General features: G+C 38.8%; 1 protein-coding gene across 5 annotated transcripts in view; it reads left to right on the top strand.

The window, feature by feature from the left end:
- farsb (phenylalanyl-tRNA synthetase subunit beta) overlaps positions 1 to 14,256 on the top strand; it is a 34,107-nt gene that overhangs the window by 15,793 nt on the left and 4,058 nt on the right. For 4 of the 5 annotated variants that reach the window (XM_057838138.1, XM_057838139.1, XM_057838136.1 and 1 more), the window contains 12 exons: positions 84 to 234; positions 311 to 419; positions 1,504 to 1,574; positions 1,646 to 1,707; positions 1,802 to 1,853; positions 1,944 to 2,005; positions 2,152 to 2,359; positions 2,426 to 2,506; positions 2,591 to 2,683; positions 4,824 to 4,941; positions 7,134 to 7,286; positions 13,900 to 14,047. In XM_057838138.1, coding sequence (XP_057694121.1) covers positions 84 to 234; positions 311 to 419; positions 1,504 to 1,574; positions 1,646 to 1,707; positions 1,802 to 1,853; positions 1,944 to 2,005; positions 2,152 to 2,359; positions 2,426 to 2,506; positions 2,591 to 2,683; positions 4,824 to 4,941; positions 7,134 to 7,286; positions 13,900 to 14,047 — 1,308 coding nt within the window. Of the gene's footprint in view, positions 1 to 83; positions 235 to 310; positions 420 to 1,503; positions 1,575 to 1,645; positions 1,708 to 1,801; positions 1,854 to 1,943; positions 2,006 to 2,151; positions 2,360 to 2,425; positions 2,507 to 2,590; positions 2,684 to 4,823; positions 4,942 to 7,133; positions 7,287 to 13,899; positions 14,048 to 14,256 lie in introns of those variants that run through there. The other variant, XM_057838140.1, reaches the window with a different exon arrangement.

Raw genomic sequence — 14,256 nt, forward strand, 5'->3', positions numbered from 1 at the left:
CTATGGTGTGGAAATTACCGTGGTTAATGTCATCTAGCAGCATACTATGCAACATTTTAACCTTTATTACATTCCTTGTGCAGAAAGAGGAGCCTGGTGGCGATAGGGACACATGACCTGAACACCATCTCAGGTCCTTTCACATATACTGCTAAACCACCAGGAGACATCATCTTCAAGCCCCTCAATCAGACTAAAGAATACACAGCTACCCAACTCATGAGCCTCTACAAGGTTAATTAGCCGCATCAGCAGGTTATTTGGTTTGTTTTCTGTGCTCTTTTGACACTTTTCTAATCTCCTGACTTAGACTGACAGCCACCTGAGACATTACCTCCATATTATTGAAGACAAGCCTTTGTACCCCATAATTTATGATAGCAATGGTGTTGTCTTGTCTATGCCTCCCATCATCAATGGTGAGTATTTATGATACTAATTGAATTTTCCGAATTTCACAAGCATTGACAAGAATGGGATTTTTAAGTTTTGCTCTTTGATAAAAACACAAATGTCACTGTCCCATGAAAACCCTGCATTTTTCTACCACGTTGTTATGATATTGACTGTTTGGCCTAACTTGATTCTCCAGGACATTGTGTATGAACAGTGGAGGACACTTTGGTTAGGTAACACCCACTTTAGACCACAACTTCATCATTCACCTTTTATTAGGGGTGCACAACGACACATGACCCACTACAATTTGCCAAAAGAGAAAGTGTGTGCTTAAATTTAGCATTTAGCTAAGGCTTGTGTTGAATTCAAAGTAATTCTCGAATATCTAAGTAGAGATTTATTATACGGATGTGACATGTGAATGTGTTTTTATTTTTGTTGTGGACTATTAATTTAGGCTTTTGTTTCCAGGAATTTGAATGGGTCTAAAAATTAATTGATTTATTGATTAGCAAATTAATTGACAACTATTTTGATAACAAATTAATCGTTTAAGACCTTCTTCACCTTAAACTTGTCTAACTTCTTAAGATTGTAATATTATCATATTTCTTCATTATATTTTTGTTAAGTCAAATTGGGATATGAAAAAAAATCATTGGAAAACAACTATTCACATTTTTTCCCAGTTTTCGGACATTTTACTGTCTAAACTAGCTTCTTAATGAGGCGGCAATTACTAATTTATTAAAAGCAATTAATAAATTGGTTGCCAACAAATGTGGTAATCGATACAGTTTTAGACTACAGTTAAGTCAGGAAGCTGTAATAAAATATTATTTTTAAAGGAAATATTCATCCATTTTGTCTTCATTGTTACTTAAACATGCTTAAAACAACTTCAAAGTAAATTGTGAAGGTAATTGAAAAAAGTGACATTTATCCAAATAATCCTGTAATCAGTCATACGAATAATCGATTACGAAAGTAATACCGTAGTTAGTTGCAGCCCTAGTTGTATCTTTGGTTTTGTTAAAAAAAAGAAAAAGAAAAGGCATTTATTGGTTCAGTTTTAAATCCTAGTTTTCCATTTTGTTACTGCAGGAGATCACTCAAAAATTACTCTGATGACAAAAAATGTCTTTGTTGAGTGCACAGCCACAGACCTGACCAAGGTAGTCCCGGAGAAATTCTGTTTTTCATGTAACCCCCTCTAACCAACTAAAATGTGTGTTCTCTTCTCTAGGCAAAGGTTGTGTTGGACATGATGGTGACTATGTTTAGTGAATATTGTTCACAGCCTTTCACGTAGGTTCCAAGTTCCTTATCTCTTAGGAAATGGAGATATCTTTTGATAATTACATAATATACGTTTTTTTATTTTTCTCACCGGATATTCCAGTGTAGAAGAAGTCGAAGTGGTGAATGCTGATGGCACGACCTGCAAATATCCAGTACTGTGCTCATTACAGTTGTCACTCATGCATTCTTTGCCACAACCTCCCACTAAATTTTCTGCTCCTATTGTTTGGCATTTGCCTTAGGAATTGGCTTACAGAAAGGAAATCCTGTCCAGCAAGTTTGTCAATCAAAAAGTTGGCATAAAGTAAGTCATTCAAACAAGTTCGCAACAGTCATTATTGTTCTTCTTTTTGCAATCCATTCACTATCCATTTTATCATGTTTACTTGAAAAAGCAGAATGTGCTTTTCAAATGTGACTTTTTATGTATATTTTGCTTTTTCTTGAAAGTGAATCAACGGAGAATATCGCCCAGCTGCTAACTCGGATGTGCCTGCGCTCTCATGCTACGGGTGTTGGTGATGAAATAGAGGTTGAAATCCCACCTACTCGCTCAGATGTCATCCATGCCTGTGATATCATGGAGGACGCAGCCATGGCTTATGGCTTCAATAACATCACTCGGACCACACCACAAACATACACCATAGCCAACCAGGTATGCAAGTTTACCGTAGATGTACGATAGCAAATGTGGACTTAGTTCGTCTTTGTATGCTAAAAGCTTCCACTGAATAAACTGACGGAGCTCTTAAGACACGACCTCGCAGCTGCTGGTTTTACAGAAGCCCTGAACTTTGCTCTGGTGAGACACAAAAAAATTCAGAAACTCAGGTTTGCCCTTTCTTAAAGATTTGTTTTGAACAAAGTCTCTCAATTTCACCTGTAGTGCTCTAAAGAAGATATAGCAGACAAGCTTGGCAAAAAAATCTCAGAAACCAGGGCTATTCACATCTCCAATCCCAAGACTGCAGAGTTCCAGGTGATCCGCAGTGCACATAAACCTGTACAGTAGTTGTTTTAGAAGATTATGTACTGTTTTGAACAATCCTGGCAAGCCAGCTCTCTTAGCCAGTACAGGATACATGGCAAGTCAGTCTGATCTTACGTGTTTTGGTGCTGGATTTGATGCTGCCTTCATGTGATGTCGTTATCATGGTAAATACCACCATTCAAGTCGAAAATTCTTGTCATATTTTCCACTGGAAAACTGGGATTTTATTATGATTCCCAAGTTTCCGAGACGGGACAACCGTTTACTTTTCAAAATGGCGGAGCGCGAACAAAAAGTTGTGAATGGTAGGAAACTAATTTTTTAAAGATTTATCATCAGTTTGCAAGTTTTTTGACACGGCATTAAAACTTAATATGCTTATTTATGAAACTTATTTTTCAACAAAGTGGTTGCTAAAACGTTCGGTTAAAAACAAAAATGTACCATTTGCATTTTGATTCAATGTCTTCTTATTGTAGTAAATGAACTAAAAAGTCCCAGTTTTGCCCATGCACCAAACCAAAATGAAATCTTTAGTGCTGCAACAATTAATCGATTAAATTGAGTAATTCGATCAGAAAAAAGCTTCGACTCAAATTTTGCTGCTTCGAGGATTCATTTAATTAGTGACGTTGTAATGGTTTGTTTTGAAAGTGTTGCATTAGTTTTATTGATTTGGGTGGATACATTGCCTTCTAGTGGCAACAGTGAATATGCCATAACTCGTATGACATGGCTGAAGCCAGCTGCTCCCTGTTAAGACCAACATAAGGTATGTTTTTGATCGAGCTAATACATATGTTTATGCATTCGTTACTTCATTTAGAAGTATGTTTAGCAGTTTTTTGTGGGAATATGTGAACGATTTGTTAGGAGCGATGCGGGAAAAAAGTTAGCATTTTATAGCATTTAAGCTACCAGACTTTTGCTATGCAAGTTAGCCAATTGGTCTTAGGGTGTACTTAGATCCTCATTAATTTTTTGATATCCTTTGAGGCTAAGCTCAGGTATTTTATTTTTAAATGCATTTATTGCTCTTGTGAAATGAAAGTGCAATTCTGCATTGTTTGAAGAAACACTCAGGAATTTTATTTTGTGTTCGCATCTAATGCTCCTTTGAAAGTGTCATCCTGGCAAGCCAAAATATTATTGCAAGCATACTAACTGACGATAGATTAATCAATTACCTAATTGATAGATAGCTGCAGCCCTAGAAATATGTTTCTGCTATGTTTTTTGTTTTTTTGCGACTAGCACATGAACATGGCAAACACGTAACTACCAATTAGCAAGTGGTAAGGCTCATCTTTCCCAGAGCATGTGAGGGCAGCATCACACTCAATCTTAGAGGTGGACCTAACAAGCACAGACCGAATCTGAAAGAACCAATCAAAGAAGCACAGATGTGACATAAATGAAATGCCATCCATGCTATGGGTTGTAGTCATTTTGTAGTTCTCAAACAATTATGGCATGCAGTCGCGATAAATAGTGTTGTGTGAAAAATCTCAGAATGCATGATGTATTGTGGTGGACAGTAATTGTTTTTGAAAAGAGAACAATGCTAAAGGTCCATTCAAGGATTTGTGTAGCCTATGCCTTCGACTCAGTCCGACAGCAAGTTTTGTGTTCTGTCCTGCTTCGAATGAGACTTTACGTTATACATAGAAGCAATCTCAGAATGCTGAAAAAAGTACCACCGAGTCCCCTACAGCAGCCTCTTGGTCAGATATACAGGAAAGAAGAAGAGAACGCACAGCACCTTCCAAAACTCTCAGGAGTGTAAAAAAAGATTCGCAGTCACTCCCCATCATGACTAATCACAAAGTCTCGCCTCGCATGCTGTGATACGCAGGTCAATATTGGACCGGAGTGGAAATCCCGTTGAAACCATCGAAGACCCAACTGAGCTTGCCGTGTTGTATCTTGTGCATGGAAAAAGTCAGGCTGGCTTGCCAGGCTAGTTTTGAACAGTTCTAACTCAAAATAATGGTGCTGTACGCGCTTGTGTATTGACGCTATGTTCATTTTCTTCCGCTAGAGGCCCCTCTCTTACTTTTAAAAGACTTTATCAGTAGCATCATTCCACCAGGTGGCGCGTAGTATCATTATTGATTTGCTCCACCAGGTGGCGCGTACCACACTACTGCCAGGCCTGTTGAAAACAATTGCAGCCAACAGGAAGATGCCCTTGCCCCTCAAGCTCTTTGAGATATCTGACGTAGTGTTGAAGGATGAAACCAAAGGTAGGCATTTGAATGTGTCAAGTGATTAGTAGAATGTTAAATAAAAATACATCTGATTTGTATAAAAATTAGGGGTGTAACGGTACACTAAAATCTCGGTTCGGTACGTACCTCAGTTTTGAGTAGGGATGGGAATTGAAATCCGATTCCAATTCGGAACCGGTTCCTAGTGTTTCGAGGCCTCGACATCACAATGAAAAAGCCTTAACGATCCCTTTAACGAGTCCTGAAGACGCATATTGCGTCGTGACTGTCTTGTTGTCCAAACGCATCAAACTAGCATGGCGCCAAGAACCACCCGCTCCAAAGCTCCAGGAAAGAGGGTGAAAATGAAAGGTTACGATGGTTTAGCACGAGCATTGCAGCCGTAAACATAACAATGACAGCACGTAGGTTCAAATGCTCGAAAGTGTGTCTTCACTTCACGAGGAAAAATTACAACAAAACAACTTGCAATCATTGCAAGGTGGAGATAACTGCATCGGGAGGGAATAGACTGCACTGTCCTCACCGAGACAGCTATACAGCTAGCTAAACTCCAAAATGACGATACAGAAGACATTGGTATAATTTGCTGACTTTATTCAACCATCACTTGAAGAGTGAAACTAAAAATAGAAATGAAACAAATCAATTTCGTCCCCAATAACAAACAGGTTTTGCATCAACGTAAGTCAGCGATGGTTAGCTGCTAATTCAGTAATAACAACACAGTTAGCATGCGTTCGCTAGCATTAGCACATCGTTCAAACCACTACACAACTGGATTTAAGTGTCCGATCGCGAGTGGAAACACACAACAACAACAACACAAAAGATGATACATACAGGCGTTGCCTCTGTAGATATTTTACAAGCATTAACAAAGAATGTAGGGTCGTAGCAATGCATCCCTCTCTCACTAACTCGCTTGGATGCGGCATTTCTTCTTCTTTGCGTGTAAGCGCGCTCTTCTTCGCGTGAGCGCGTTCTTCTTCGCGTGAGGATGCACAAGGGCGCCCCCACTTGAGCGTGAAAGCACCATGAAAACTAGAAGGCATGCATTTCAATATACTGGTAAATAATACACTTTACAGGCATGAAAATCTCTCACCTTTCGGCGAAATTCGCCGTTTTGAAGTCAAAAAGGGTGACCTACGTGAATTGCGTAGATCCGAGGAGAAATTCTTTTTGGGAAGGGGGTGGGGGTTGGGAGATTTTATTTAATTATGATTATTATCATCATCATGTGATTAACTTAGTACGTAAACTGAGCAATTCAGAAATCGGTCCTTTAAAAAAGTGACACTTGGACAGTCAGCAAATCCTTCTAGTTGCTTCGCTGACGAGAACCAATCATCGACCCGAACTGTGTTCCATTATTCCAATCGCGCGCACTGTGTACGTGTACATGGAGTGCTGGGAGAGCCTTTGGTTGCATTGCAAAGCTGCGAAAACAAAAAGCAGGCCTTATCCACACCGGGGCAGACCAGAGCGCAGCATACACACTTGCCTGTATTTGCCAGCAGTTTGAATTTGATGAGTAATGGTTTCAATCGTTTTCATATTTTGCGATATAATAAAAGTTACTGCCATTCGTTGCTGCTTGCGTTGAACACTGCCAGAGCTAGCCAAATCTCCCGTGAAAAAATAGCTCCCGTTAAATTGGCGTCAAGCTGGTGTATTTAGCGGTAATATAAACGAAGAAACACACCGCCTGAGACGCGTTATTTTCGGCTGGGACTTGAGCTGGCGGCCGGTGTCGACACAACACCGGCCCGACGAATGGTAGGAAAGATTCTTGCTTCTCCGCTTGTATCAGAAATACAGTGATCCCTCGTTTTTCGCGGTTAATGGGGACCAGAACCCGCCGCAATAAGTGAAAACCGCGAAGTAGTGCCCCCCCCCCCCCCAAAATTGTTTTGTGCGTGTTATTTACTCAGATTTTACATTGTAAACTTACTTCTTTAAACAAATATCTGATGTGCAAAATTGAACAGTTTCAACACTGAACAGTTTCAAGTTTCTCATATTAACTTTATGACCACAGCCTTGAAAAGTAAGGGTTACATACGTCAGAAACTCGTTTGGTACGCCTCCGAACCGAGCACCCCGTACCGAAACGGTTCAATACAAATACATGTACCGTTACACTCCTAATAAAAATATATAGATTTATATTTTAACCCATTGGCAATCATCCCAATAAACAGATGTCGGGGCGAGAAACAGTCGACATATTTGTGCTGTGTACTATAACAAGAGTCCAGGCTTTGAAGTGATCCATGGCCTGCTGGACCGTATCATGCAACTGTTGACAGTGAAACCTGCCCAGGAAGAGGGATACCACATCCAAGCGGCTGACGGTAAGGATCTTACAACTGCGTTTTGTCCAGGAATCTGGTTTAAAACAACTCTTACGTCAATGCTTGTTTGTCCTTGTGCACTATAATTGACTGGCAACAAGTGCAGATTGTACATGCATCTCATCCCAAGTCAGATATAATCGGCAAAAGCTTACCTTCGAATCAATTGAGAATAATTGGCATTGAAAATAAATGGATGGACGCAGTCTCATGCACATATCATTTTCGAGAATTGGCAATCCTACTTTATAATTCTTGTAGGCGGACTCTAATAAGATTGAGGCTTCATCTTGACTTGGCAATGCGGATCCAATCTTGTAAGAGTTATGACATGTTTGGCTTGTGGGTCATGCAGTTAAAAAGTCAAAGGCATTTATACAACTAAGCCTGTCGCAATATGCAATAATTCCATTTATCGCGCGATATATAAAAATGAAGGCGGTAACTTTTCCGCTGCGATTTATCGCCTCGCGTGCACGTGTGTGTGCGCGTGCGGCAGACGTGCTGTTAAAAGTTCGTTACCAACTGCGCAAAATGCATCTTCGTTCCAGGTCCGCCAAAAACTAGCGCCGGAGCCAATTGTTCCCATTATATCCTATTGTTCAACGTATACCAGCCGCGTCAGTGCTCCGGAGTGACTGTGGACCATCTATGGCGCGCCGGTGTTGTTGACGTGTGGGCGCTCCCGTCAGGAGTGACATTTCACGCGGTGCGGCTATTTTTCGGCACAACGCTGGATATTTACAACGAAGTCCGCCAAAACATTGTTACCGACTTGGCTGCTACGAATAACCTCAATTTGACAACGAACAGCTGAATGAAATTAAGAGCGCTGTGCTTCAAACTCGTCCTGTATATGAAAGCCCTCATATGCTGGTGTTGTGTAGTAATGAGCAGACGTGACTTCAGCGGTGCTTGCTAACTTTTTTAATGCGCGGTTGCGCGCACACACTAGATATCATGAAATGACAAACTAGATGTGCTACTTCCCATGCCATTGGCTACGTGAGCCCAGAGTGATTATGGGACATGTAGTCCATATACTACATCAATGAATTCTAAACTGTCATTTGTCACATGAGGTTAAGAAGGCCAAATCAATCCATACCAGTGACTATAGATAATGTTGCAAATATTGTTAATTCAGTACGTGACACAAATGGATTCGGACCATAAATAGGATGTCTTGCTCATGTAGTAAACCTAGCTACTAAGAGAGCTGTAGCAATCAATGGTGTGCCCTGCCTCACTTTACAAACAGTAAAGATTGTTCTCAGCACTTTTATACAATTTTTTTTCATATCAGTAAGAAGTAAGCACATAAATATTATGCACTAAAATGCATGTTTATATGATGGCAATTTAATTTTTGCTCGTTAGCAAAAAAAAAACAAAAAATACAATTGTTATATTTTTTTTTTATAGAGCATTAAATGTATTGAATCGGATCGAAAATCGTGTCCCTCGTATCAAAATTCGTACCGAACCATGACTTAACTGTATCATTGCATCCCTATGGAACACCATTGCAGAAGCTATGACGGGACAAGTTTTCATTTTTCTAAATGCTGAAGTTGTTAAGTGCAATTTTTTTTTTTTTTTTAAACACATTTTATTTATTCTGTGTTTCTGTGCGGTATCAATATTGTTGTTTTTTACTTAAGAGGTATGGTCTATTGTTTTTAGTTGTGATTTCTTAAAAAGTATATTTGAATTTAAGAGTAAATCTCGCGTTTAAATGGGTGTACTTCATCTATTAATATATACTGTAGTCGCACTGTGTTATTGTAAATTGGTTTAAAAAATTGGGGGGGGGGCGCAATAATATCGCATATCGCAATAATTTATGAGAATAATTATCGCACACTAAAATTTGTTATCGCGACAGGCCTATATACAACTATTCACTTGGTTGGTGAAAGTCTTCAATTAAAGTACATTTTGCTTCAGTTCAAAATAATTGTGGTGTAATAAACAGTCAAAAAGATGAGAATTCTGTCTATGTCCCAAAATTTTTGGAAATATAATAACATTCATTTGGGGCTGCCCTTTTCCTTATTTCCAAACAAAGTCCCTTCAACCCACAAGCCATTTACTGCTGCTCTTCTTGACAAGGGTACTCCAAGGGTGCGCTGCATGATATCTGCACAGCAAATCAATTGGGTTCAGGTATCGAAGCGAGCAGAGGGAAAAGAAGATGGTGTTCAAGGAAGCACAGCATGTATGAGGACAAAACAGAAGGTGCGCTGTTGGTGGAGCTGAAGGTGCTATCAAAATTGGCCAAGAGAAAATGTAAATCCCGCATTGTGAGAAAATATGGGAGTCACGTCACCTATTGCAGTGTCAAAAAATATGGGAGTCACGTCACCTATTGCAGTGTTAAGGAGCAACACAAGACACACTGGCCACTTATACGATATATATGGCAAAAAACACAGACAAGACTGAAAAAGCAGTTTCTGCTCTTGCACCCCTCTTTAAAATAAACTTCTGTATCTTAAGCCAAAATAACTGTTGTGTTTGATAGAACAATATGTCTATTTGCTGCCATAGCAGATTCATGGTGCATTAAGCCCCCAAACTATTTTTAATTTGTCCGTTTTACCCTGGAGACCCCTGTTTACAGACGTCACGCAACAGCTTTTGTTTCAACCCAGCCATAAAAAGGTAATTGATTATATTTATTATTCAAAATGTGTTATTTTTAGCTTAAAATCATTCATTGATGTGAAATATGTAGTTTAAAAAAAAAAATAACGACTTTAAAAAATTATTCACTCGCATATTTTACTTTTAAACAAACTACGTCACAATGAAAAAAAAAATGGTGTCTGTAAAAAAGTCACGGATATCTACTTCACAACTATCGCTTAATTGTATTTTTTTGTTACTGTCGCATTTTCCCCGATATGTTAGATGATAAATAATCGATCCAAACAAAGAAAAATTGGAAGAAAAACAAAACGTTAAAAGGCTGAAATGTATGAAAAAGTACATCTCGGTCACTCCTTGATTTCTGCGATTTCTGCATCGCGACCGTTGTTAATATTACCATAGTTCACCCATAGAATCCCCCAAAAATCAGACTGTGGCCATTCACAGCTGTGTCTTGACACTCGTTGATACATGCTACATGGAGTTTGGGGATTGAAAAGAGGTAAGTACGCCATATCTCGTTAAAATCATGGCGTCTTTAATTATGTTCTTTCATGCTCTCACCTCCAGTTAAGGTTTCGCTGTTTATTTTATTTCATTTTTTTAATTTAAATGCCCTCCTTTTCAAATTTTTTCTTTCCCCAGAATATTGAGATTTTAAACTTTCCAATGATGTGTCACACATGCATTTCAGACAATTTTGAAATTTGGCCAAATTGGGGGTCTCAGAGCGGAAATTCAAGTTACCTGAGTGTTTTCCGCCATAGATATATGATATACTGTCCATCGCAGTGCCCAACATTCTCAATGATTTGGTCACAAAGTTTAATCTCTTTGGTGCATTATTGGTGACTATTTCTAGTCACATTACAAGATCAAAGCGTGAGTTCAGCTGACATTACAATCCGCTGCAGTTTGTATAGATGATTTGGGAGGAAACCATAAAGCGACATTCCCAGTATACCGTAATTTTTTGACAACCGCATATTTCGGACTATAAGTCGCATCAGCAAAAAAATGCCCAATGAAGAGGGAAAAAAAATATATAAGTCGCACTGGAGGTGTAAGTCGCGTTTTGGGGGGAAATTTACTTGATAAAGTCCAACACATAGAACACATATGTCATCTTGAAAGACGATTTAAAATAAAAATACAATAGAGAACAACATGCTTAATAAGTGTTCATTAGGATAATGTTACATGATGCATGAACAAAGAAATGCGAACGTGGCCGGTATGTTAACGTAACATGGCTATTTAGAGTTATTCAGATAAATATAGCATAAAGAACATGCCAACAAGTTTACCAAACGATCAGTGTCACTCCAAAACACCAAAATAACATGTGAAATGATATAATAATGTGTTAATAATTTCACACATAAGTCGCTCCAGAGTATAAGTCACACCCCCAGCCAAACTATGGAAAAAAAAACTGTGACTTATAGTCCGAAAAATATGGTATATGCTGCTACTTTTTCTCTCCGTTATCGTTTAATGATAGCAGTGAGCTCTGGAAACCTAATGGGGTAGGCCACCATTGTAGAATCTACGTAGGGATGTTGTCATAGCAACTCGCATATTCTGTTAAATTTGTCACAAATGTGTCTGTCTACTGGTCACTATTTTTAAACAAGTTGTTAAGCCAATTGTTGCTCTCGCTGTGAACTAAAGATGAAACTGGAACAAATAGAAATGTTTACCCTGACATTTGATTCCCAAGATAAAGTCTTTGTGAAAGTAACAAGGTATTAAATCCAATTATGGTTCCAATACCTCAGAGGTATTTGCTATTGAATAATGATCTGTGATCTTTTTTCATTTTTTTCCTTGCTTGCTGCTCAGTGATTTTGAGCAAACAACAGTTATTGTATTACTCACCGTGCCAAAACTGCAGCTCTAATTACCAAAGAGAATCCTTTGCACTCAGACCTCTGGCCTTAAGGGCTCGGCTTAATTTTTGCTGTACCTGTACTTTGAATTAATGTGGAAAAATTACTGACAGGGGACCGAAAATTAAGGTAGCATGAAAGGGACGAGAGCGCCACAAATACTGTGATTGTCTGCTGCTCTTTTTCCCCTTTTTAATGTCATGAAATAAGACTAATAAAGAGGCATGTTGTACAAACACACATTTTGTGGCGATACCATAGCTTTGTTAACAATTATACAGAGGGTGAATAATTTTTGGTACTACAATTGCTAAATTGTAAGTAATCTTTAAAAAAAAAAAAAAAAAAAAAAAACATTTTAATGGGTGCCTTTCTGTGTCACACCCCCTTGCAGCTTGGAAGTCCTGCTGTCTTGTGATTTTTAAATAATGTTCAACATTTCTTGGCGCCTATCAGAAGTAACAAAAGAGCGGTTGAGTTTCACTTTTTTGGTCAAAAACCTGGACATACTATTCAATATTGAACGCATTGTAGCTTTTAGAGGGCGTGACAAACACGATGTACTCTTCCAAATACCCTATAGTGTATATGGACTTTGCCAACAAAGATGAGAAACATGGCTGCTGTGATGTCGATACCTAGAACAGTAGGAAGTGGGGAACGAATCGACGCTAACGACATTGTGAACGTTACCAAGAGTTTTTCCAGTTTTATTATGTTTTTACAGTTGATGATCAGAATGCCTACTCATCTACCAGTTAAAAATAAGGATGCCTGAAAAATGCTAATTTCTTTGGGTGAATACAATGCAGATATTTAGGTCATCCAGTGCAGACTCATGCTGTGTCGCTTACATGAGATGCAGCATAATTAACGAGATGCAGCATAATTAACATCCTGCAAGAAGAGGCACATAAGGTCCCTTCAACCTCTAGTAATAGCTATTGTTCCCAAAGTGCACATAAGTTTGCTTGAACATAATGTTTCATTCTCTTCTGTTTTATGCCTCAATTTTTTTTAGTTCTGCGTAAGCAGGGGAAAAGGTTCCCAGTACTATTAACGTTTTTAAAAGTGAGCTTGAGACAAAACTGTTGAAAAAGAGAACTCCAAATTAACCTTTTGTTTTTAATACAGTGGTACCCCTACATATGAATTTAATATATTCCAGTACCTGGTTTGTAAGTCGAAATGGTCATATGTTGAGCGGGATTTTCCCATAAGAATCCATTATAATTTGATTAATTTGTTCCACAACCCAAAAACCTATGCTGAATCCTTAATAAATACCGCGGGTATAATTACAAATGGCAGTTACGCATAACAAAACAGATAAATTACGCAAACAAATCGGAATAATAGTAATGTAACGAATCTTGTTCTAATGTGGCGGTTGTTTTGCATGCTGTTCCTGAAGGCACCGTGACTGACGAGAGTGACAGAGGTGCGGAAGAGTGGGAAGTTTTTACGTTATTTTCTGTTGTTGGCATCGGCCATGGCGGACAGTAGCAGCGTTTTGCACAAGTTCTGAAATAAACAATTAAAAACCTGATGAAGCTGCCGATTTCCTTGCCGATATTATAATAATGAGTCATCCTCAAGATTGTAGACATATTCAGGCTGTATTGTGGAGCCAGTTCACTGTTGCGCACACCACGTTCATATTTTTATCATTTCCTTCTTAATTTCAACGGTAAAAGTCACATTTTTCCTTGTTTAACCACCTGCACGGACCTTCTTGGGACCCATGTTGATTTCCCTCTTAAGAAAATCCGCCATGCGGCCATCTTGCAGAAAAACAATGAAATTGTGACGCCGTCTTAAATCGTCCTATTTCGAGCATGTCTTCATGACGAGTCAGATTTTACCTCGGATGTCGAAATTATTGTTTGTCAAGATACCATTGTAAAATGGTTTCACATATTTTATATTGCAAATTTTCACCCAGTGCAGTTGTCTGGAATGCACCCCCAGCCCACAATATACTACTTCATTGTATCACAACCTTGAATTCAAGAAAAAACTTCTAAATTGTTTCACTTCAGTAGTACTCTTTTCTCTTGCTTCAGATTGCACCTTTTTCCCCGGTCGCTGTGCGGAGATCTTTGTCCATGGGAAAAGCGTTGGCCGTCTGGGGGTACTCCACCCTCACGTCATTAACAGCTTTGAGCTGACTATGCCCTGCTCCGCCCTTGAGATGAACATCGAGACATTCCTGTGAATTCCTTTTTTTCTGCACTTAAATTGATAAGGCAATACTATTTACAATTGGCAGAAATACGTTTGGAAGTATGCCAGAGAATAAAAGAAAACCGCATTAGAGTGTTGAGCCATTCTGTTTTGTATACAACATTAACATCATTAAGCCTGTTCGGTTTCACTTTTCTTTACTCAACTAACTTTAATGGCATGTGTGCTTTTTCACT

This window comes from Corythoichthys intestinalis, chromosome 6 (assembly GCF_030265065.1).
Source record: "Corythoichthys intestinalis isolate RoL2023-P3 chromosome 6, ASM3026506v1, whole genome shotgun sequence".
NCBI lineage: Eukaryota > Metazoa > Chordata > Actinopteri > Syngnathiformes > Syngnathidae > Corythoichthys > Corythoichthys intestinalis.